The 23,154-nt window shown below is 37.5% G+C and overlaps 1 protein-coding gene across 4 annotated transcripts in view; it reads right to left on the bottom strand.

Moving 5' to 3' along the window:
• FBXL20 (F-box and leucine rich repeat protein 20) overlaps window positions 1-23,154 on the bottom strand; it is a 99,123-nt gene that overhangs the window by 75,016 nt on the left and 953 nt on the right. The window contains exon 1 of one of the 4 annotated variants that reach the window (XM_077779335.1): window positions 23,073-23,148. The exons of 2 other annotated variants lie outside the window; for them this stretch is intronic. In XM_077779335.1, the coding sequence (XP_077635461.1) occupies window positions 23,073-23,114 (42 nt within the window). In that variant the 5' untranslated portion in view covers window positions 23,115-23,148. Of the gene's footprint in view, window positions 1-23,072; window positions 23,149-23,154 lie in introns of those variants that run through there. One more of the 4 variants, XM_077779336.1, reaches the window with a different exon arrangement.

The following is a 23,154-nucleotide window of genomic DNA, read 5'->3' as shown; positions in this document are numbered from 1 at the left end:
CCTCTAACCTGTCTCTGTTAGCAATAGAAGCAATATTTTGGGCCCTATCTGCCATTCCTGTTTTCTAGTATAAGGGGGCAAGTATAAGGGGGATGCTTTACTTGAGACTTCTTCAGAAATCCCAATATTCTCTAATAGATAAATTATCTTGCTTCCCCATAATCCATAGCACATTGCTTATAGTACTACTATGGAGCTTAAATTTTGCTTCCTGTGTTGACTGTCTTCTAACCCACTAGGCTGTGTAAGCTTTTAGAAGGGAGATTAACCACACTGCCTTACACATGACAAGCCAGAACATAAATATTTGTTGAATGATTAAAGCAGCAAATGTTTTTTTTAATTAAAAGTAAAGATTATTTTATGGTTCCTGCTATTTCAGTTTATATTCGTTCTAAAGTCATAGCTAACAAATATCACTATTGCTAGATTATAACTAATCTTAAAAGATTTTGCTCTTCTTTGCCAAATTTCCTCTACAATATGTTGGTTCATTATCACTGTTTCTGGTTTTTTGTCTGTATTTTCTAGGATTTTTAAAAGTTAATTATACATTCTACACACCTGAAACAAAAAATAATTCAGTTTACATTAAAGAGAGAAATTCAAATGAAATGGATGGAATCTAAGCCTCTATCTCAAGTTACCTTTCTATAATACAAGAGAAAGACAATAATCACCCGAATTCACTGTCTTATTCACTGTATTCACTGTATATATATATCATCACCAGTGGCTTTAGTGGTAAAAAATGAGTAGTACATAAAAATGATTAGGAGAAGGGGCTCCTGGGGGGTGGGTCTCAGTTAAGCATCCAACTTTGACTCAGGTCATGATCTCACGGTTTGTGAGTTCAAGCCCCACATCAGGCCCTGTGCTGACAGCTCAGAGCTTGGACCCTGCTTCAGCTTCTGGGTCTCCCTCTCTCTGCCCCTCCTCTTTGTCTCTCTCAAAAATAAACAAACTTTTTTAAAAAAGGTTTTTTTTAATAATTAGGAGAAGACATAGCCAAACTAGTGGTTGTAGTCACTCTTCTGCAGAATAAAAATTAGAAATTGAGAAAGCACATTTTTAGTATAATTGAGTGTATTTCAAACTCAGGGAGCCAGGACAGGGTCCATTTAAAAACCTCAGATCAGGAGCACCTGGGTGGATTAATCAGTTAAGTGTCCAACTTCGGCTCAAGTCATGATCTCATGGTTTGTGAGTTTGAGCCCGTGTCAGGCTCTGTGCTGACAGCTCAGAGCCTGGAGCTTGCTTAGTATTCTGTCTCTCTCTCTCTCCCCCCTCTCAGCTTACACTCTTTCTCTCTCTCTCAAATACAAATAATCATTGAAAAAAAAAAAAACCTCAGATCACAAGTGTACTCAGAGACAACATCAGAGCCTATAGTGAATAAAGAATTTAAAAGTCCCATCTCTCCATAAATGTAACCAAAAACACTGGCAAAACAAACATTTTTGAACTTTGGAAATTAACTAAAGGTATACAACAACCCAAGGAGTGTACATTTAAGAAAAAAGGCTGAATCTCAGTAAGAACAGAGTTTTGTGTCATTTTAACTTATCCCAATCCCCAGATCAGCAGTACCATTGAAAATAACAGTTTGCATGGTTTGTTAGTGAAAAACCAGAAGAGGCCTCATTTTCAGTGTGTTGTAACCATTTGTCTTGATCTGTCTCGTTGCTCCCTGAAAGACTGGCTCAAAAGGTTTGCCTTTATTTTGCTGGACTCAAAAGAAGCCTAATACTGGGACACCTGGGTGGTTCAGTTGGTTAAGCATCCGACTTCAGCTAAAGTCATGATCTTAAGTTTCTTGAGTTTGAGCCCACGTCGGGCTCTGTACTGACAGCTCAGAGCCTGGAGCCTGTTTCAGATTCTGTGTCTCCCTCTCTCTCTGTCCCTCCCCTGCTCACACGGTCTCTCTCTCTCTCTCTCAAATCAACATTAAAAAAAAAAAGAAGCCTCAGGGCGCCTGGGAGGCTTAGTCGGTTGAGCGTCCGACTTCTGCTCAGGTCATGATCTCACGGTTCGTGGGTTCTAGCCCTGCGTCGGGCTCTGTGCTGACAGCTAGCTCAGAGCCTGGAGGCTGCTTCAGATTCTGTGTCTACCTCTCTCTCTGACCCTCCCCTGTTCATGCTGTCTCTCTCAGAAGTAAAATAAAATGTTAAAAATATACATACATTAAAAAAAGAAGCCTAGTACTAAAGAAACTACCCTACTTTGTCCAAAGCATTAACAAGCAAATGTTTTAGCCACTGCTGTCCAAGAGATATATAACAGAGCAAACAACAGACTAACCAAAGAGCTAATGAGGAAAGGGTCAGAGAAAGAGATGTCCAAAAGGGTGTTGAAAGCCCCAACATATTCCTGGAAATCTAAAGGTCCCATGCATGCCCAGTGTTGTACACGTGCTCAGGAAAGACCTGAGAAGTTCCTAAGCTGTCACTGGCTGATCTTAAGGGTCTGCAGAAGCAGGAAGTGAAGGCTGAGGCATAAGCATAAATTGTCTGGCTGAGTGCTGAAGGCATGTCCTAACATGTAAAAACAGCCCCTCAGCAAAGACTAAGAATTTTTGGTTACAGGTATTTTAAGGAAATCTCTGTCATATAATTATCTGACTACTAAACTAATGGCTACACACGACAAAGAATACAGACTTTACAGAATTAGTTCAGAAAAGACCTAAACAAACAATCCTACAGGAATAAGCAAAACCAACAAACCCTGGAGGGGAAAGAATGTTATTTCTAAAGGTGCCACATTTTCATATTCAAAATGTCCTGTTTTCAACCAAAAACTACAAAGCATGCAAAGAAGTTATTTGTAAATTACATAGATGATAAAGATCCATCCAAAATAAAGAACTCTTACAGCTCTTTACAATAAAAATATAAGTAACCCAATTAAAAAATGTGCAAATAGGGGCACTTGGGTGGTTCAGTTGGTTAAGTGTCTGACTTTGGCTCAGGTCATGATCTCACAGTTCATGAGTTTGAGCCCCACACTGGGCTCTCTGCTGTCAGCAAAGAGGCTGCTTCGGATCCTCTCCCCCTGTCTCTCTGCACCTCTTCAGCTTGCTCTCTCTCTCTCTCTCTCTCTCTCTCTCAAAATAAATAAACTTTAAAATGTGCAAATAATTTGAATAGATGTTTCTCCAATGATATACAAATGGTCAAAAGCACATGAAGAGATGCTCAACATCATTAGTCATTTGGGAAATACAAAACAAAAATACAATGAGACAGCACCTCATACCCACTAGGATGCTAACAAGAAAAAGAAAAGAACTGGAACAACTGTTAGTAAGGACATAGAGAAATCTGAACCACTGTATGCTGTTGGTGGGAATGGAAAATGATAAAGCTGCTGCAGAAAACAGTCCAGCAGCAAATATTGATGTTAAACACAGCATTACCACATGACCTTCCACTCTTAAAATCTATATGCATAAGAAGTGACAACAGGTTTCAAACACATATTTGTTCATATGAATATTCACAGGAGCACTTTACAATAGCCAAAAGGCAGAAACAACCCAAATATCTGCCAACGCATGAATGGATAAACAAAATGTGGTATATCAATACAATTAATTATTCTGTCATAAACAGGAATGAAGTACTGATACATGCTACAATATGGATTAACCTTGAAAGCTGCTGGCTAAGAAGCCAATCACAAGACTATATACTAGATCATTCAATTCATTGGAAAGTCCAGAAAAGAGAACTCTACAGAGACAGAAAGTAGATCAGTGGCCGCTTAGAAAAAAGGGGTTGTGGGGGGATAGTGGGTAATAAACGGTACAAGTTTCTTCCTAAAGTATAGAAGGTGTTTCAGAATTAACTGTGGTGATGGTTTGCACATATCCGTGAATATACTAAAAGCCACTGCATTGTATACTAGAAAAAGGGAAACATATTTATGTGAATACCTCAATAAAAAATTAAAATGTGGGGGTGCCTGGGTGACTCAGTTGTTTAGCTCTGACTCTTCATTTTGGCTCAGGTCATGATTCAAGCCCCTTGTTGGGCTCTGTGCTGACAGCTTGGAGCCTGCTTGGGATTCTCTCTCTCCTCTCTCTCTGCTGCTCCCCCACTCTGTTTGTCTCTCTCGAGCTTACTCTCTCTAATAAACTTAAAAAAAAAAAAAAAAAGGAAAAGGAAAGGAAGGTAATAGGAATATCTTAAGGGTGCTGAGGGAAAATAACTATAACTGAGAACTATTCTGTAACCTAAGGTGACCCCAATAATGAGGAGAAAAGAAAGATGTTCCCACATACAGAGTAATTAGGAGAGTTCATCACCCATAAATCCACAGTAAAAGAACTTTTAAAAAGATCTACCTACAGGGGCACCTGGGTGGCTCAGTCAGTTGAGCATTGGACTCTTGGTTTTGGCTTTGGTCATGATCTTTCAGTTGTGGGATCAAACCTCATGTAGGGCTTCATGTGCTCTATGCTGAGCATGCAGCCTGCTTGGGATTCTCTCTCTCTCTCTCTCTCTCACTCTCTCTCACTCTCTCTCTGTCCCTCCCCAATGTGTACATGTGCATACATACAAGCGCTCTCTCTCAAAATAAATAAACATTAAAAGGAGCTACTTTTAGAAGCAGCAAAGTATACCAGAATACTTCTGCTTCTTTTTACAGGAATGATGGACAAGATTATTTTCACTGAACCTTCCTACTAAGGGCCACTAAAAAGTTGGGTGGAGGGGCACCTGGGTGGCTCAGTCAGTTAAGCATCCGACTTTGGCCAGGTCATGATCTCACGGTTTATGAGTTCAAGCCCCATGTCAGGCTCTGTGCTGACAGCTCAGAACCTGGAGCCTGCTTCAGATTCTGGGTCTCATTCTCTCTCTGCCCTTCCCCTATTTGTGCTCTGTCTCTCAAAAATAAATAAATGTAAAAAATTTTTAAAAACAAAATAAAATAAAAAATAAAAAGCTGGGTGGAATATTAAAAATGACAATAATAATAATAAACGTTTTAAAAGCAGGGATCAGCAAAAAAAAAAAGTATGAAGAACTATCAACCCAAAATCTAGAACATGAGAGCCCAAAGAAATAAACCCAGGGACAAAATCATTAAGAGTCAAAAAGGTTTTTCTTCTAAGGGCACCTGGGTGGCTCAGTCAGTTAAGCACTGACTTCAGCTTGGGTCATTGCTCTCAGGTCATGATCTTGCAGCTGGTAGGTTCCACCCCTACATGAGGCTCTGCGCAGAAAGCTCAGATCCTGAAGCCTGCTTTGGATTCTGTGTCTCCTTCTCTCTCTGCCCCTCGCCCACTCGCGCGCTGTCTCTCAAAAATGAATAAATGTTAAAAAAAACCCTTTTCAAATAAAAAAACTTTTTTAATTTTAAAGTTTTTCTTCTAGATATAGAAACAATTCACGAAGAAAATTAACATTCATTAAAGTTTATATGTCTGACAATAGAGCTTCAAAATATATGGAGAACTGTAGTATAAAAAGAAACAAATTTAGACATGGCTGGAAATTTTTAATATTCTTTTTTTTAATGTTTATTTATTTTGAGAGGGAGCGAGCGAGTGAGAGCAGGGAAGGGGCAGAGAGGGAGAGAGAGAATCCCAAGCAGATGCCACAATGTCAGTGCAGAGACCCTTCAGGGCTTGAACCCCTAAACCGTGAGTTCGTGACCTGAGCTGAAATCAAGAGTCGGACCTTAACCAACTGAGCCACTCAGGTGCCCCAAAACTTTTAATATTCTTAAAACCAAGAGACCAATAGGCAAAAAGTTAATAAAGACCTATAGGATTTAAATAACATATATAACAAGCTTGATCAAAAAGAGGTTTAATGAACTGAGTCAAATAACTTAAACTTACTGATATACTTTATGTACCTGGCAACCTTGTAAGCACTTTTTATATGTTACATCATTTAACTCTTAGAATAACTCTGGAAAGAAGATTCTATGGCTAACTGCATTTCATAAATAAGAAAATGGAGGTGCAGAGATTAAATGTAGTCCAAGGTCACACAACATTAAACAGTGACCTCAGCCAAAATATGAACTGATGAAAAAACTTTACCATAATTAGACAGTGTGTTGCATGTCTTTAATTAGAAAATAAGATCTTAAGAAAATAATGGATCCCTAACGTTTTGTTGGACAAACACTATTATCCCTTTCAAAACTATGATCGGCCCTTTTGAGGTTTTCTAAGTTTAAATAGACTTAGAAAAATTTTTCTAAGTTCAAAATACAAGGTCTACTTTCCCCTACCCTAGGAGAGGGCAATCAGTAGGCTTTTCTTCCTCCACGTAAAAGCCTTTTGTTTCCTCCATTTAAGGGTCCTGAGACCTTCCTCTTCTGCTGATCCATCACAATTTCAAAGTGAGATATAAACAGAAATATTGCAATTTTGAGATATTAGGAAAATAGCCTCTGACTGGTAAGCACTTCTTCCTTTCTGCAATGCAGTCCTTCAAAAAGGCAGTCTCACTGTAAAATTTTGTGTCTGTGATCTTTTTTCCACATCAAACCCAAGCATTCAATAAACAGAAAATCCTACTTTCTTCCAACACAGAATATTTACAAAAATTGATGTTCTTGGCCACAAAGAAATTCCAAACACCTATTATAAGTAATTAATACACATATATGATGCATAATACAATTAGAAATGACAAAAACAACAATAACCAGTCCCCTAAGGTCAATATTTTTGAAATTTTAAAATACAGACAAAGAGGGCTCCTAGGTGGTTCAGTCGGTTAAGTGTCTGACTTCAGGTCAGGTCATGGACTTCAGCTCAGCTCAGGTCATGATCTCACACATGGTTCACGGGTTTGAGCCCCGCGTAGGGCTCTGTACTGACAGCTCAGAGCCTGAAGCCTGATTCTGTGTCTCCCTCTCTCTCTACCCTTCTCCCACTCATGCTGTCTCTCTCTCTCAAAAATAAAATATTAAAAAAATTAAAATACAGACAGAAAATAGCAGAGCTATGAATCCAGGTAGTTTGATTCCACAGTTTTGCTCAAACACTGAGCACTAAATTATTGTTCAAATTATTATGCTCCAGTGTTATCTAAAGTGTAGTACTCATTTAGATATCACCCTTACTATTTCCTAGAAATGCAATTTTGTGGGCCCAGGTGATTCGCCAGTTTTCCAGGTGATTGTTAAGCAAACTGAAGTCTGAAAACCCCCTCTCTCTAAACCATGGTTCTTAACCCTGGAAAAAGCTCTGCTTTGGATTACTTATAATGTGATGTAACAATCACCTTATTGTTTAAGCTACTAAACAAGTTTTCTATTCCTTGTAGCTGAGAGCATTCTAACTGGATACAAAAATAAATACACAAAAATCAACAAACTTTACAGCTTTCTAATGACAGTAAATCGTATCAATTCTGCTTTCAGAATACATCCGGAATCCAATTACTTCTTATACCTCTACCACAATCCACTTCTTGCAAGATACAACTATTACTGCAAGAAACTTAAACACCAGTTATACACTACTTCTCCACAAAGCAACAATGATCCTTCCAAAATGTGAATTATATCATGTTCCTCTTCTGCCCCCAAATCCTTCTGGTTTCCCTTGTCAGAATAAAATTCAGATCTTAAAATGGCAAATGAGGACATTCATGATCTGCCCTGCTCTCCATCAACCACCTCCCCATTTCACTCCTAACTCTGACCTCTCCCCTCTCCTTCCCTCCCACAGCAACCCAACTTCACCATTATCTGGCCACAGTAACCTACCTAGTGGCCATTCATAGAATATAAACACATTCTCACCTTCATTTTTGCATTCCTTTGTCTGAACTGGTCTTCTTTCCTTGCTCCATCAATTCTTTTTCTTCTTTAAAAAAGATTTTTATTTTTTAAGTAATCTCTACACTCATTACGGGGCTCAAACTTACAACCCCAAGATTAAGAGTAGTATGCTCCACTGACTAAATCAGCCCGGTGACACTGCTCCATCATTTCTTTAAGTCTGCTCACATGTTAACTGTAACAGTGAGGTCTTCCTTAACCATTCTATGTAAATTATAAACCATGCCCAGCTCTCTTCCTCTTTTTCCTTTCCTTCATTTTTGTCCACAGTACTTATCAGCATCAGACATATTATGTAATTACTTTTTTATCTGTTTCATGCCAAGTTCCCTTCACTAAGTTTTAAACTACCTTACGGCAGGATTTTGTTTTGTCCACTTTTATACCCTCAGCATTAACAGCAATATCAGGCGTGTAGAATGCACTCAACAAGTATTTGCTGACTGAATTGGTGGTTAGAAGATGTGACCCCCATTTGTAGTAATATGAAAAACTATAAAGTATGTAGAAATCAAACTAAGAAAAACTGTGTAAGATCTTCAAGGAAGAACTCTATACAAATCTGCTAATAAAAGTTAAATATACATAATGTTCATGAACGGGAAGGGAAATATTGTAAAGTTATGAATTCCCCCAAGTTAATGTGTAAAGCCAATTAATTAAAATTGTAGTACTGGCAATAAAGAATAGATGGAAGAAACAGAATACAGTTCAAAAACAGACCTCTCAATTCATTTAATTAGTTTAATGTTAGAAATGGCATCTCAAAATCAGTGGGGAAGGGCACCTGGGTGGCTCAGTCAGTTAACCATCTGACTCTTGATTTCAGATCAGATCAGGATCTCAAAGTTGGTGAGTCTGAGCCCCATGTTACTCTGTACTCACAGAGTGGAGCCTGCTTAGCATTTCTCTCTTTCCCTCTTTCTCTGCCCCTTCCTTCCTCATTCACACTCTCCCTCCCTGTCTCTCTCTTAAACCTAAAAAAAAGATGTGGTTTATGTGTGCGTGTGTATACAGTAAATATAACATGTAAATAAATANATCAGAGAAAGACAAATACCATATAATTTCACTCATATGTGGAATTTAAGAAATAAAATAGATGAAAATGGGAAGGGGGGGATGAGAAGAGAGGGAAACAAACCACAAGAGACTCTTAACAATAAAGAACAAACTGAGGGCTGATGGAGGGAGGAGGGTGGGAGATAGCCTAGATGGGAGATGGGTATTAAAAAAGGGCATTTGTGTGGGGGAAAGGGAGAAAGGCAAACCATGAAAGACTCTTGAATGCTGACAAAAACTGAGGACTGATGGATGGGGGGGNAAACTAATTTGACAATAAACTATTTGTAAAAAAAAAAAAAAAGGGCACTTGTGATGAGCACTAGGTGTTGTGTGTAAGTGATGAATCACCGAATTCCACCTCTGAAATAATACTGTACTGTATGTTAACTAAAGTTTAAATTAAAAAAAGAAAAAAATTAATATAACCATATATAAAAAGATACATGATTCATAATTCATATGTAACAGTTAATGATTAACCTCTGAAGATTGGGGGAAGGGGATGGAGGAATTACTTTTCACTCAAAACTCACTTCAAGGTAAATCGAATATTATAATTTGATTTTTCTTCCAAGAATAAATATTAAAGCAATAATTTAATTTAACCTCCATTTCCAGTCCCAAATTAGACCATAGGCCTATAAGACAGAAGTGGGCAGAAGACCTGTCCCTGAAACACATTAAACTCAGGGACCTGAAGTTAGTTTAGGACTGCCAAAGTGGTTGATATTAGTTTCCCTTGGCTAAAATAATGGGAACATTTCACATTTCACTTAATCAGCCATAGTCCAACTCAGTCATAGTAAATAAAAGCTACAAGAAAGTTTTTACTGAGCTACTTTTGGTTAAGTTTTACTTAGACTTACATCTGATCATTTACTTTTTTAAGAACACTACTGCCATTAAGCATAATAACTCCCTACAAATACTATTTGACTGGTTGTACCTTCAACCTGAATGTGTACCCAGGCTAAATTCCACTGAAGAAAAACACTGAGTCCAATTAAGAAAATGAGGAGCACAGCTATTCTCCCCTAGTTCCCAGCCTAATGTTGCACTGAATCCAGTGGTTGATCATTCTAATGTTAATTCATTAGATTAACATTAGAAATTCACTGAATTTCTTCACTGAAACGATACTGTTAATGGCAATACCAACAAAACCCCAGCCACCTGACAACAGCCAGAACATGTTAAACACATAAAAGAATAAAACTGGATCCTAGGTAGGGATGTAGTGTTGTCAAAACTAAAAAGGGATGGGGTGCCTGGCTGGCTCAATCAGTTAGACCATAATGCAACAGGATCAGGAGTTCAAGCCCCATGCTGGGTGTAGAGTTTACTTAAACAAACACCAAAAGACTAATAAGGTACTGTAATGACTTAATTACACATTTCATTTTAACATATATTTGATAGCGCTTACAAGGGTCAGATAGATCTTGGCCATAATTCTAGAACAGCTTGTATTTTATGGATGGGATCATTTTTAATGCAACTTTTTTTACATTACTGAAATAATGTAAATGCTCTAGGAAATGACAGTTTCTTAGTCCTCTTTCTGATATTAAAAATAGTTTGAGGGGCGCCTGGGTGGCTCAGTCGGTTAAGTGTCCGGCTTTCGCTTAGGTCATGATCTCGCGGTTCGTGGGTTCGAGCCCACGTCGGGCTCTGTGCTGACTGCCAGCTCAGAGCCTGGAGCCTGTTTCAGTCTGTGACTCCCTCTCTCTCTGACCCTCCCCTGCTCATGCTGTCTCTCTCTCTCTCCTAAAAATAAATAAAATAATTTTAAAAAAATAAATAAATAAAAAATAAAAAATTTTTTAATAGTTTGATTATACTAGACCTACTTGATCTTTTATCTAAAAATGCCTGTTCATAAAATACTATGTCCAAAATTTTTATTTTAACTCAATAGTAGCATATTGCTACTTTTGTTTTGCTACTTTTCATCTATAATAATTCATTACACGAAATTGAGTAAAATGTTGCCCAGACATTCTAAGTCAAAACACCCAAGAACAAAACTTGCAAAAGGCTTTATGAACTTATTTTCAAGGTTCTACACTTATTAGACTGTTTTCATATCTCATTCCCAGTCTTTGTGAAGAATTACAATAAAGTAATCAAATCAGGTTTTTTAAAAATGTTTTTACTTATTTTTGAGAGAGAAAGCGTGAGGAGGGAAGGTGCGTGAGGAGAGGAGAGAGAGGGGGACAGAGGATTGGAAGCACGCTCAGCACTGACAGGAGAGAGCCCAATGTGGATCTCAAACTGCGAGATCATGACCTGAGCGGAAGTCTGATACTCAACCAACTGAGCCACCCAGGCACCCCAGATCAGTCTTATTAGATGCATGGGTTGTACACTAACAGTTTTTGGTCCAACTGTAATTTATTACAGAGGTATCTTGGTATTATTTACACAGAATATTTGTTCATGGCTGTTTAGGAGAATATGGCTAAGAGGCTAGTAAGTACAGCTAATGAGCCAAAGTACAGGTTCAATTCCCATTCTTGGCAATCCCCCACACATTTATCTTTGCTCAATTCTATGGCCATAAACTCAAGTGTTAAAAATCAGTTCTAACCAACATCTTATAAATGCCTGTTATGGATCAAAAGAAGAATAATGAATAAATTGTTCAAAACAGTCCATTCTTAGCATACGCTAGAGACGAGTATAACAGACTTCAAGTCAAATGGATTCAAGTTCTGGCTTTTATACTTAGCTATTTAATGTTGGGAAAATAACAGCCTTTCAGAGCATCTGCTTTCTTATCTATAAAATAGCAGAGAAATAGTCTCCGTCTAACACAGAAGATTTTTTTTAAGTTCATATGAAATCAAATTAAAGAACAGGTTCTTTAATATGTAAAACACTATATTAATTTGTTGAGAAGTTCAAATATCTCTTACTGAAGGGGGGTGAGCAAGATGCCCTACACATAGAAGGGTTGGCATTATGCAGAATCATTCATAAATTCCTTAACAAGACTTATTTATTGCCTGAAAAACAAACGGAGCACCAGTGTATAACTACGTACTATATAATGAATTCCTGGAACTACTGGTGAAAGAGTTACTTTCCTGTTACTCTTTTTCTAACCTTGTTTAATTTCTGTTTAAATCTCTGAGGAATGTCTGGCTTTAGAGAGAAGCAGTTACTCTGATTAGCTGTACCATTTAGTGGTGCTACTGTTTTGTTTCCCTAAAGACGTATCAGCAAACCTGAAGAAATTACTGATAAAGTCCTGCCTATCTTTTCCTTGGTCCCCTCTTGTAAATATGGAGAGAATGTCACAGAGAAGGATAAGTAGTTGTATGTTTAAAATTTTACACCTGACAGCATAAGTATTTTTAAAAGTGCTAATATTTTTAAAAGGTAGGGTCAATGGATTTTGTTTTCTTTTAAAAAGCATTATGAATGCTTTTCATGAAATTGGTTCTTATCACTTTCCCATACCTCTAACACTGCATTTACCAGAACCCACTAATTATCTTTCTTCCTAACTAGACTCTAAACTCCCTGAGGCAGAGACAATATTTTAGAGCTGCTCTGTACCTCTAATATGACACACAGTTGGTAGCTAAGTAAATTTTGAATAGTAATAAACTCCAACAGTATACCTTGGTTTTCTATACCGAGATTCTCTATGCCCTGGACAAGGTCAAATAAGCTTTCCTGAGCTCTCTGATGTTCTTCATAGGTTGAGAGGCTATATAGTGTGTTCTGGTGGTTTCATTGTGAAACTGAGTATCTGATCACGTAAAACATACAAATTATAAAATGACTATATTTTAGGTGCCATATATTAGATACTGCATCTTGTTTCTAGGGCTAAAAATATCTAGGATAGGACAGAAACCTGATAGAAGGTGTATATTGATTTTAAGATGTCAAATTCATGGTAGGTTAAGTCTATTTCTCCATAGAGTTCAGGTTGCAAATACAAGTTACCTTGATATCCCTCATCCCAGTGTTTCTTTAACAGAAATTTACATCATTGTCTCTAAGGAATTCCTAGGAAACTTGCATGCTAGAGATGACAGTTTCAAGGCATCAGTATTGGGCAAAAACTTCACTGGTGATTCTGACATTCAGGTTGTTCCTTATTTAGCTCTACTGTGACATTCAGTTGTTATAAATGAAATTTAGTTTCACTTATTCCTTCTTAATAATGTCCATTTAACTCAAAGGAATACTATTAGAAAGAGTTTTAGGTTTAATTTTATTTAATTGAGCTATAACTGACATACAACATTATATTAGGTTTCATCTTTAACATTGATCTAATTTGTATTAAGTTAGGGAAATACATATTGGAAATCTTACTCTAGAATTCTAAAGACAAAGAGAGGTAAGTGGATTTTCCCAGGGCTCACTGAGTTCACAACAGTGTCAACATTAGATCCCTTGAGATCTTGATTCCTATATTTGGCCAAATTTTTCTGTCTGGACCAGAGACTGATGAGCTCAGGTGAAATTTAAGTCACATAGGGCCTATAATCCACCTTTTGAGACATATAATCTAAATACAATTATTCTTTCTTAAGGAATGTTTTGACCTCAGTGAGACTGCATTTTTTTGTCGTAGAGATCTAGATTTTGGAAAATTCTTTTGTGTGCTCCAGTCAGCTGTGACTGAGAATAATGAATATTAAGTCCGTTATCTTCCTGAAGTCACCATTCTGAACATGTTATGAAAGTTATAATATTAAATAAATGTTAACTTATCCAAGAAGAATTTGGATATATGTCAGATTTCCTTCCCATGAATGCGTTGCAGAAACAGTTATGATGTGATTTTTTTCAACATGGGCTTCTTTACATAAAGGACATGTAAACAATTTTCAAAAAGCTGATAAGGATGAGTGTGGGGAAAGGGTATTAGCGATGCAGAGTTCTTTTTCAAAAATAAATGCATCTCTACTTGTCCATGTGCAGTCACACCATAGCTTTATTTTCTACAAATCAGTGAAGAAAGAATGACCAGTTTCTGGGTAAAAGCTGACTGATCTAGTGTTTTAAATGTCAACTTGCAATTTGGTGCCAGATTCTCATTTTAGGAGACATTTACCCACATTTGCCTAACAATGAATACAATAACGGTTGCAGTATCAACTTCAGATTGAAACACTGCTAAATTACTACTCTTCAACTAGATTGATTAAAATTCATAGCTGTTCCTGTTTAATAAACCCAATATATAAAACTGAATCAGATGAATAAAGAGATAATTAGTTACACTCTTTCCTTTATAATAGAATTTTTCCTTTAAATAGTGAATTCCTTTAAAGCATTTAAAATAACGATTTACAAAAAGTTTAATTAAAAACACTCTACTCCACAAAGTAATATAATAAGAGTCGTCATTTACTTACTGAGTGCTTATTGTGTGGTAGACTCCACAGAGTAATATAATAATAGGCATCATTGAGCCCTTATTGTTCGGTAGACAACTTGCTAAGTGCTACGTAAACATTACAGAATTAAATCCTTACAATCCAGTGAGGCAGGCATTATATACATTTTAGATACTGAAAATTTGAGACTCACACAGATTAGGTAACTTTCCCAAGGTCACATAGATAAATGTAAGGGGCAAAGGCAGGGTTCAAACTCAGCCTTCAAAGCTAATGCTCTTAGATTCTCTCTCGATATAGAAATATACAAACACCATACATCCTAAGAAAATGAATCATGGCACACTAAACTCTAGGATATCACGCAATCATATCCATTCTTCCTTGCCCTCTTGGCAAAGGTATTCATTTGGATAGATACACCAGTTTTTGTTTTGTTTTGTTTTCTCTCCAGTGTCTACCTCCACTTTCATCAGAATTCAGGGCAAAAACAAGCAGGAATCCAAAGTAGAATATGGGTGGGGCAGCTGACTGGCTCAGTTGGTAGACCATGCGACTCTTGATCTCTGGGTCATGAGTTTGAGCCCCATATTGGGTACAGAGATTTAAAAAATTTAAAAATCTAAAAAAAAAAGCAAACAGAAAACCTACAAAGCAGAATATGGGTTAAAATCACACAAGCTGTTTTGTCTTTACTAACAGTTGGAAGCAAACAAATGTAAGAACACTGGCAATAAGCTGAATATCTAATCTCTAACCTAGAGCAAGTTGAGGGATTTATTTACAGAGAATCACAGAATTTCCAAGCCAAAAAGAACCCTATGGTTGCAACAATGGAGGTCCAGAAAGGACACACAGATACCAGTAAACAAACATATATTATACATATATTATATATACATATAACACATATTTATAAAATATATGTATGTGAGCACTAATTTCATAGTTCAGAACTGTATTATTTCTATTTGTAAAATCCTTAAGACATCACCTTAACAGTTTCATTCTCTTTCTACTCAAATTAACTTCAAAATTAGAACATTAAAATATATAAATGATCTGGTTCAAGAAATAAAAGGACAAAAAATGATTTAAAAAAACAAAAATAAGTTGACCAAAAAAAGGATGACATTCTAACAGAGAACTTAGGAAAGCTTTACAGCTAACACAGTTAACATTAAATTGTTAATCTGACTGCAAATCGTTTTCTTCCACCCACCTTGAAAGAGGAAAAAAGAAAACAAGAAACAAACAAAACAGGCTCTTTTTTGGTAAATGCAATTCAGTATATACAAGGGTTGGGAATGACATTCCCAGGGCCTAAACTGGTAAATGCAATTCGGTATATACAATTCGGTATATACAAGGGTTGGGAATGACATTCCCAGGACCTAAACTGTCAACCAAGGTATATGTATGACATATACATAAGAACAGGCACTCCATATTAAAAAACCTGCCCTAATCTAGAAATTTCACTGTTTTCTTTTTGCCTGTCTTTCCTGCCACATAAATTATCTTATTCTGCAGATAGTAAAGCAAACACTGAAGTACCCAGAATAGGTACACCTATGACTTCACCTTATTCCAAATTATAAGCACAACTGAAAATGCTTTTCCACTTTTCCCCTTATAAACGATTATGAAATTATATCTGTCTACATCTTCTAGTTGATCAGAAAGTCACAGTAACCAATAAATACCATAATAGCTGGTATATATGATTATATAAAATTGGGCATGCATCTGATATGTTGCTAACCTTCACCTCCATATTGTTAGATACGATTACTGTTAGTACCACAGTAATATAAGATCAGTTTGTTATGGGGCGCCTGGGAGGCTCAGTCGGTTGAGCATCCGACTTCGGCTCAGGTCACGATCTCATGGTTCATGGGTTCGAGCCCCATGTCAGGCTCTGTGGTGACTGCCAGCTCAGAGCCTGGAGCCTGTTTCAGATTCTGTGTCTCCCTCTCTCTCTGACCCTCCTCTGCTCACACTGTCTCTCCCTCAGAAATAAAACAATAAAAAATAAATTTAAAAAGAGATCAGTTTGTTACTGATTCACGGTATTCTATTTCCCTTTTTAAGGTTTTACTAGAAATTCCTGGGATCAAGGACAAAAATGACAGAAGACATTACCAATACATGCTTCAAAATTGGCTAAATTCTTATCCAACATAATTTAATTGGTGACTTTAACCTCACAGCAACTTAAAAGACTGAGCAACAATGACTGAGATTAATGACGTTTCCATCTGATTACAACTGTCAGATATGAGGCTTATTAAATCCAAGAGAATACCATAAAATCAAATTGGAGGAAAAATGATTAGGGAATAGATGTTACTTAACCTATAGCTATCACTCATATGCCTGCTAAGTAGTTATTAGATGTGTGCTAAAAATAACTACCCAGCAAAGTCATTCTTTTAACAGAAAGTCTTCAAAAGCTAATGCAAATACATTTTGGATCTATTTCCATTTGAATACATATCTTCGTTTTTAAAAGTTATATAATTAAGCAAGATGAATCAAGCACAAATACCATTGCACAGTTCAATACCACCACCTATTGTTAGTTGCTATTAAGTTAAAATCTTTTTCAAACGGTACAAGTGCACTAAGACATGAAACTATAAAACCAACTTGTATGCCTTTATTTTTCCGAGTCAGTTTTCAGTAGGGGTCTGATCTAAGAATTCACCAAGCCTGGAAGACCAAATAGGAAAACAGTGTAAAGACAACTACGCACAAGCAGCTAAATTTGGTCAGTTTAAGGGCATTCTTTCTTCTTCCTCCCTCCGTTGGATTTTCCTGGTGTAACGGAATATTTTATTTTGAACATCTAAAAATACTCTTCCAAAACCACAGGACTAGTTAGATTACTAAAAATTTTAATTCAGTTCCCAGTCTGTCACCAGTTGGGAAACGGTAATCCAAGGCCTGGGAATGGAATCCTTGGCCTGTAACAAAAGTATTTAATAATTCGCAAGAAAAACTCAACCAAGATTTGGAAAGAGACACTCAGGGGATAAAAATAGAAGGGATTTGGGGCACCTGGGTGGCTCAGTCAGTTAAGTGCCTGATTTTGGCTTAGGTCATGATCTCACGGTTTGTGGGTTCGAGCCCCACGTCGGGCTCTGTGCTGACAGCTAGCTCAGAGCCTGGAGCCTGCCTCACATTCTGTATCTCCCTCTCTCTCTGATCTTCCCCTGCTCACCCTCTCTCCCTCTCTCTCTCTCTCTCAGAAATAAATAAAACGTTAAAGAAATTGTTTTAAATAGAAGGGATTTTAGAAATTAGGGTTAAATGTGACAACACTAACAGCTAAAACTGACAAATGACCTAAAACATAAGAACGTAAGAATTTAAAAGTGTAAATACTTCTAAACACTTCTAATACTGATTGAATGAATGAAAATCTTCAGTGTAGAAATAGATTACATCTAAGAATGTCTGACTTAAATACCAAGAATACAGTCTACAGAGGCCCCTGGGTGGCTCAGTTGGTTAAGCATCTGACTGTAGCTCAGGTCGAGATCTCATGGCTCCGGAGTTTGAGCCGCGCATAGGGCTCTATGCTGACAGTACAGAGCCTACTTGGGATGGTCTCTCTCAAANTCAAAAAAAAAAAAAAAAAATAAAAAAAAAAAAAAAAAAAGGAATACTTTGTAAAGTTTTTGAAAAGCTAAATATTTTTAACAACTTAATGGAAAACGTAATTTTCAAAGTGTAATGGCTTATGTAGACTGTATGAAGCGACATGCTGATTTTTAAATAATGAATGACTACAATATAAATACATGAAACAATGTGCCATGTTTCAAAGGTAAAAGGGACATAATTATACAATAAATATCAATAACACTATGTAAAAAATTTTTTTAATGTTTTATTTATTTCTGAGAGAGAGAGAAAGACAGCATGAGCAGGGGAGGGTCAGAGAGAGAGGGAGAAACAGAGTCTGAAACAGGCTCCAGGCTCTGAGCTAGCTGTCAGCACAGAGCCCGATGGGGGGCTCGAACCCATGAACCGTGAGATCATGACCTGAGCCAAAGTCGACAGTTAACCAACTGAGCCACCCAGGCACCCTAACATCAGTAACACTATTTAAAAAAAAAAAAGATTGTCTGAATGGGCCCCAAATCCTAGACCTCTAATTTGGACTTTGTATAATGTCAGACCAATCTCTAAAGTGTTAAAAAAAAAAAAATCCCTTACTGCTTACTATTACTAGTATTCTTTCCCTCTGCAAGGCTTTTCAAATAGCATGAAACAAATGGCTGTCACTCACTGGAAAAATATGTGACATTTTCCACATCCATCAATTTGGAAAATATGGTTATTTACTATCCAGAATGTTCTTTAGATTAGAAGACAAATCCTTAAGAGAGAAAAAAGGTAATTACTGCAGCCTTAGCAGCATTGTGCAACTCTGTTTGCAAACTTTAACAATATACTGGAGTGGCTGTTTTAGAAGATACAGCCAACGAAATGTGTCCTCTGTTTTTATTAAAAAATTACAGATTCATAGGATTCTGGAACAAAAGGAACCGTAATAATGGACTCTAACTTCCTTGTTTTGCAAAGGAGGGAAATGACCAAACTGGAGAAGTGAAAAGAAATGACCAAAGTTATAATTAGCTGGTGGCAAACATGAAGATTACTTAACATCAGTTCTCTCGACTCCTAACGCAGTATGTTCTTTCTGCCATACCACATTTTATGATTATTCTTATTTTGGATAAAATGACTTGATAAAATGAAGCAGACAAATAAGTACTATCTTACAGACTATAATATTACACATTTATCAAAGCAGCAGTGAGGAATAATGAAAAACAATAGTGAACAGGGATTCAAAGTACCCAAAGTGGAGCTTATAATTTCCTAATTATATGAATCTTAACATTTCCAGGCATTGATTAAACTGTAAATAGTATCTGTGATGTCAGTTAATGTTTTCAATGTAGATAATGCTAGACTTTTTAATAAACTCAAATAAGTTAGAATTTTTCCTTTAACAGTACTATAATCTTATAACGGAGCTACCAAGAGAAACAACAAAATGGAGAGGCTTTACTGAAAAAAAATCTAAACTTAGATTCAAGGGCTAGCTTATTTACACACGTCTATCACTAATCTCACTGAGTGTGAAGATAACCCGTTATAATACGTAAAATGAAGGACAGCTCCATTCTTGATAGCAAAGACAAAATAAAATATACCGGGAGAAGAAATTTAGGAAAGCTCTTTTCCACTTTTTATGGGCTTTGATGCTATGTTATGCTAAAAACAGAGCAGAATGACAGAGTGAAGTTTAAAAAATGCAGATTGGAATCTTGGCTCCCCCACTTACTAGCTGTGCAACTTGAACACTTCTCAGGCCCTAGCTTTCCTCAACTGTGAAACAGAACCATGAGAATTGGAAGTAACTGAGGTAGGGGTGTGTAGCTGGCTCAGTCAGTAGAGCATGGGACTCTTAATCTTAGGGTTGTGCGTTCAAGCCTCATGGTGGGTATGGATCCTACTTAAAATAAAAATTAAGAAATAAAAAAATAGTAAAAGAGTAACTGAAGTAAAACATCTATCTCAGTGTCTGGCATGTAGGATTCAATAATTAGTATTATGTTTGAAAGAAAATTTATCAAAATTTCCCACAAAACAATGTGCACTGTAAATTATGTAATAAAAGGTATTTGGATGAAGAATTTCAACTGAGAGACACATTCAGAGCTATGCTAGCTTATAAGGGTTATTTTGTAGAAATTTAATGCCAAAATGATACATCAAAGAACAACAATAATTTTCACATCTCTGTATCTTTTTAACTTTTACCCAGCTGTCATCTACTTGGCTGTTTTACAGCTACATATCTGGCTAACAAGTACTCTTATCCCTTGGTTTTAACTTAAATTTTTTTTCTACAGCTATAGCCCTGAGCGTCAGATTTAAAGTGTATGGCTTACAGTTACAACACCCAAAAGAATAATACACGGAATATTCCTTATAGAAAGATTTTAATGAATCAACTATAAAAGGATAAACTTAATCTTTCACCCAGAAAACAACGTGGCTAAGAAAAAGAAAACAATCTTTCACTTTCTGTATTAACCATAATTAATCTGAGATTAGTTATTATTTGCTACAAAAATTTCTTCAGAGATTGGCTATCTGCTTAGAATCATAAAATTATCAGTCCTTTAAAAACCATTCTGTAATTTTGAGAATTAAAAAAAATAATTTGAGGGGTGCCTGGGTGCCTCAGTCAGTTAAGCATCAGACTTCTGCTCAGGCCATGATCTAGTTCACAGGTTCAAGCCTTGTGTGGGGTTCTGTGCTGACAGCTCAGAGTCTGGAGCCTGCTCTGGATTCTGTGTCTTCCTCTCTCTCTGCTCCTCCCCCACTTGTGCTCTGTCTCTCTCTCTCTCTCAAAAAATAAAAAAAAAATTTTTTTAAACACTAGAAATAATTTGATGTACATATTTTAGATATGAAGAGATTGTTTTACCTTGTCTATTATCTTTTATCCATTGGAACTAAATATTAAAATGTTTTCAGGGGCGCCTGGNAATAAGTTTACTACTTCTGAAGAGACCAGTTTGTTTTACTGCTTATAAATTAGGTTAGTAAAGAGGTAGATGGGAGGGGAAAAAAAGAGGCAAATGACTTTAAGAAATATTCAGATAATGAAATTCATTAACACATATCATTTCCACCCCTTCCTATTTGTATTCTGGCAAGGACCACTTCACATCATAATAAAGGACTAAAATGTTTATTTATAAACCAAAAGCTAATCACAAATACTGTACAAGGAGGGTTTTTTATCCCTTATTATTTTTTTAAATTTATGTTTATTTTTGAGAGAGGGAGAGAGAGAGCACACATGCTAGCACATGGGGTGGAGAAGGGACAGAGAGAGAGGGAGACACAGAATCCAAAACAGGCTCCAGGCTCTGAGCTGTCAGCACAGAGCCCCACACAAGGCTGGAATCGGTGAACTGTGAGATCACTACCTCAGCCGAAGTCTGATGCTTAACCAACTGAGCCACCCAGGCACCGCCTCCCCCCGCTTTTTAATCTTATCAGACACCTTTAGAAAGCTTCAGTTGCTTTAGTTTAAGGTAATAGATATACTTAATAAGGCAACACGTTTTTTATTACTGTAGTACCACGACTAAAGGTAAACTACAAATTAAAATATAAGATAATTATAAAAATAGGATGTAGCAATGTAATTTTAAAACACACAATACAAAAGAACTCCTTCCAACAATAACTCATGCAATCTAGAAGAAAAGAGCAAAATGATAAAGAGCAGACTTCAATGGCAAAAGGCTATTCTCCTCTCAGATCTTCAGTATTTGGGTTTCTCTTTCAAGATTCCTGTTAACTGCTAAAACTCTATTCAGTAATTTTAAGGATGGCCTTGACTTTTACAGTAGTGCTGAATGGCAAATCACCAAAAATGAAGCTTACTGGGTCTCTCTACATTAAGACGAGCTAAAGTTCTATTAAACACCAAATCATATCTACTATGATATTTCCTTCCTACGATTAAGTATGAACATTCTAAGGAGGCCAATTCCTTGATTTTCTCCACCCCTCACCTGCAACAGTAATAGTCACCTGCTCTGAATTTAAACTTCACCCAAACACCTCCTCCCTACGTCTCTGTGAGTAAATTAAAATATTTTCCCCACAATCACAAAAAGAAACCAAGGAATAGACTAAACTGAAGACCCTCAGGTAACAATTTCACCCTCTGCACCTCGCTGGCAAGTTTCCTGAAACTTTTGTCTCACCGTCTTACAATTTCATCCTTCAAATGGAAATGAAGAAAAACACCAAGTGAGATGGACACTGAGCTCCGAGTGATCCCAGGTCAGGTTGATTCTCTGCCAGAAAGGGCCAGGTAACATTTACTCTTCTTGCTGTTGAGGTTTCTTTCCTTATCAATAAGCCTCAATAAACCTTGTGGTATACTACCACACTACTGCAATTTGTCTATAGTTAGACTTCACTTCCAAAGAAATCCCTTCCCTAACACGGACTACTCACTAAAAACGCTTTTAGAGGTTTTCCTATTTCCTCATCCCAGTCCTCAATTTCACAGCCATACACCTCTTGCCAGAGGAGGAAAAGTTCTTAAAGAACGGATTTTCTGAAGTCTCTCAGACCTTCATCCCGACCTCAAAGCCTGCACACATCTGAGAGTTCCCAGAAACAATGAGCTACGAAAGTACAGACTAAACGGGAAAGAAGAGGAAGTATCAGAACAATACCCAAACCAAACACAGCACCGAAAACCCGTGTTCGTCTCTATCTTCCCAGTCTACCGCCCCCACTTCCCAAGTGTAACCGGGGTCTCTCAAACTCGGAGAAATGGCCCCCTGGCCCATAATTTCCCTCTCGCTTCACGAAGAAAGTGGCAGAAAGGAAAGAAGCGAGCACGCCCCGGCAGATCGGAGCTGTGATGCTTTTTCTGCCGGGTGGAGGGAGGCAAGCCAAGGGTTGTGTAAAGAATGGAAAGCTGAGTGATACTGGGGGGAGGGGGGAATTAGGGCGCCAGAGCTAATCCCTTGCCGGGGCCCGCTGGTGGAACAGGCTGGAGGCGACCAGCCGGGAGCACTAGGGAAGCTGGGCTGCACTGGGCTTTCGGGTCGAGAAAAAGGGGGAAGAAGTCTGGCAGCCCCAGCGGTCGGTGGGTGACGGCGCCAGGCAAGGGAGGAGGCTCTGAGCGGAGCGAAATTTTCGGGACACAGGAGCGGGAATCGCCTTGCTCACGCCGCCCCAGCCCCCTCCCCAGGCTCACACCTCAAACCTGCTCTTGGTCACTCCGTTTACGTCCCTCCTCATGGGGTCGGCGGGTGCGGCCGGGGCCGGGTGCTGCGGCGGG

Source organism: Crocuta crocuta, unplaced genomic scaffold (genome assembly GCF_008692635.1).
Source record: "Crocuta crocuta isolate KB4526 unplaced genomic scaffold, BGI_CrCroc_1.0 scaffold68, whole genome shotgun sequence".
Classification (NCBI taxonomy): domain Eukaryota; kingdom Metazoa; phylum Chordata; class Mammalia; order Carnivora; family Hyaenidae; genus Crocuta; species Crocuta crocuta.
The sequence above is the reverse complement of the archived record's forward strand: the minus strand, read 5'-3'. Positions and strand labels throughout refer to the sequence as shown.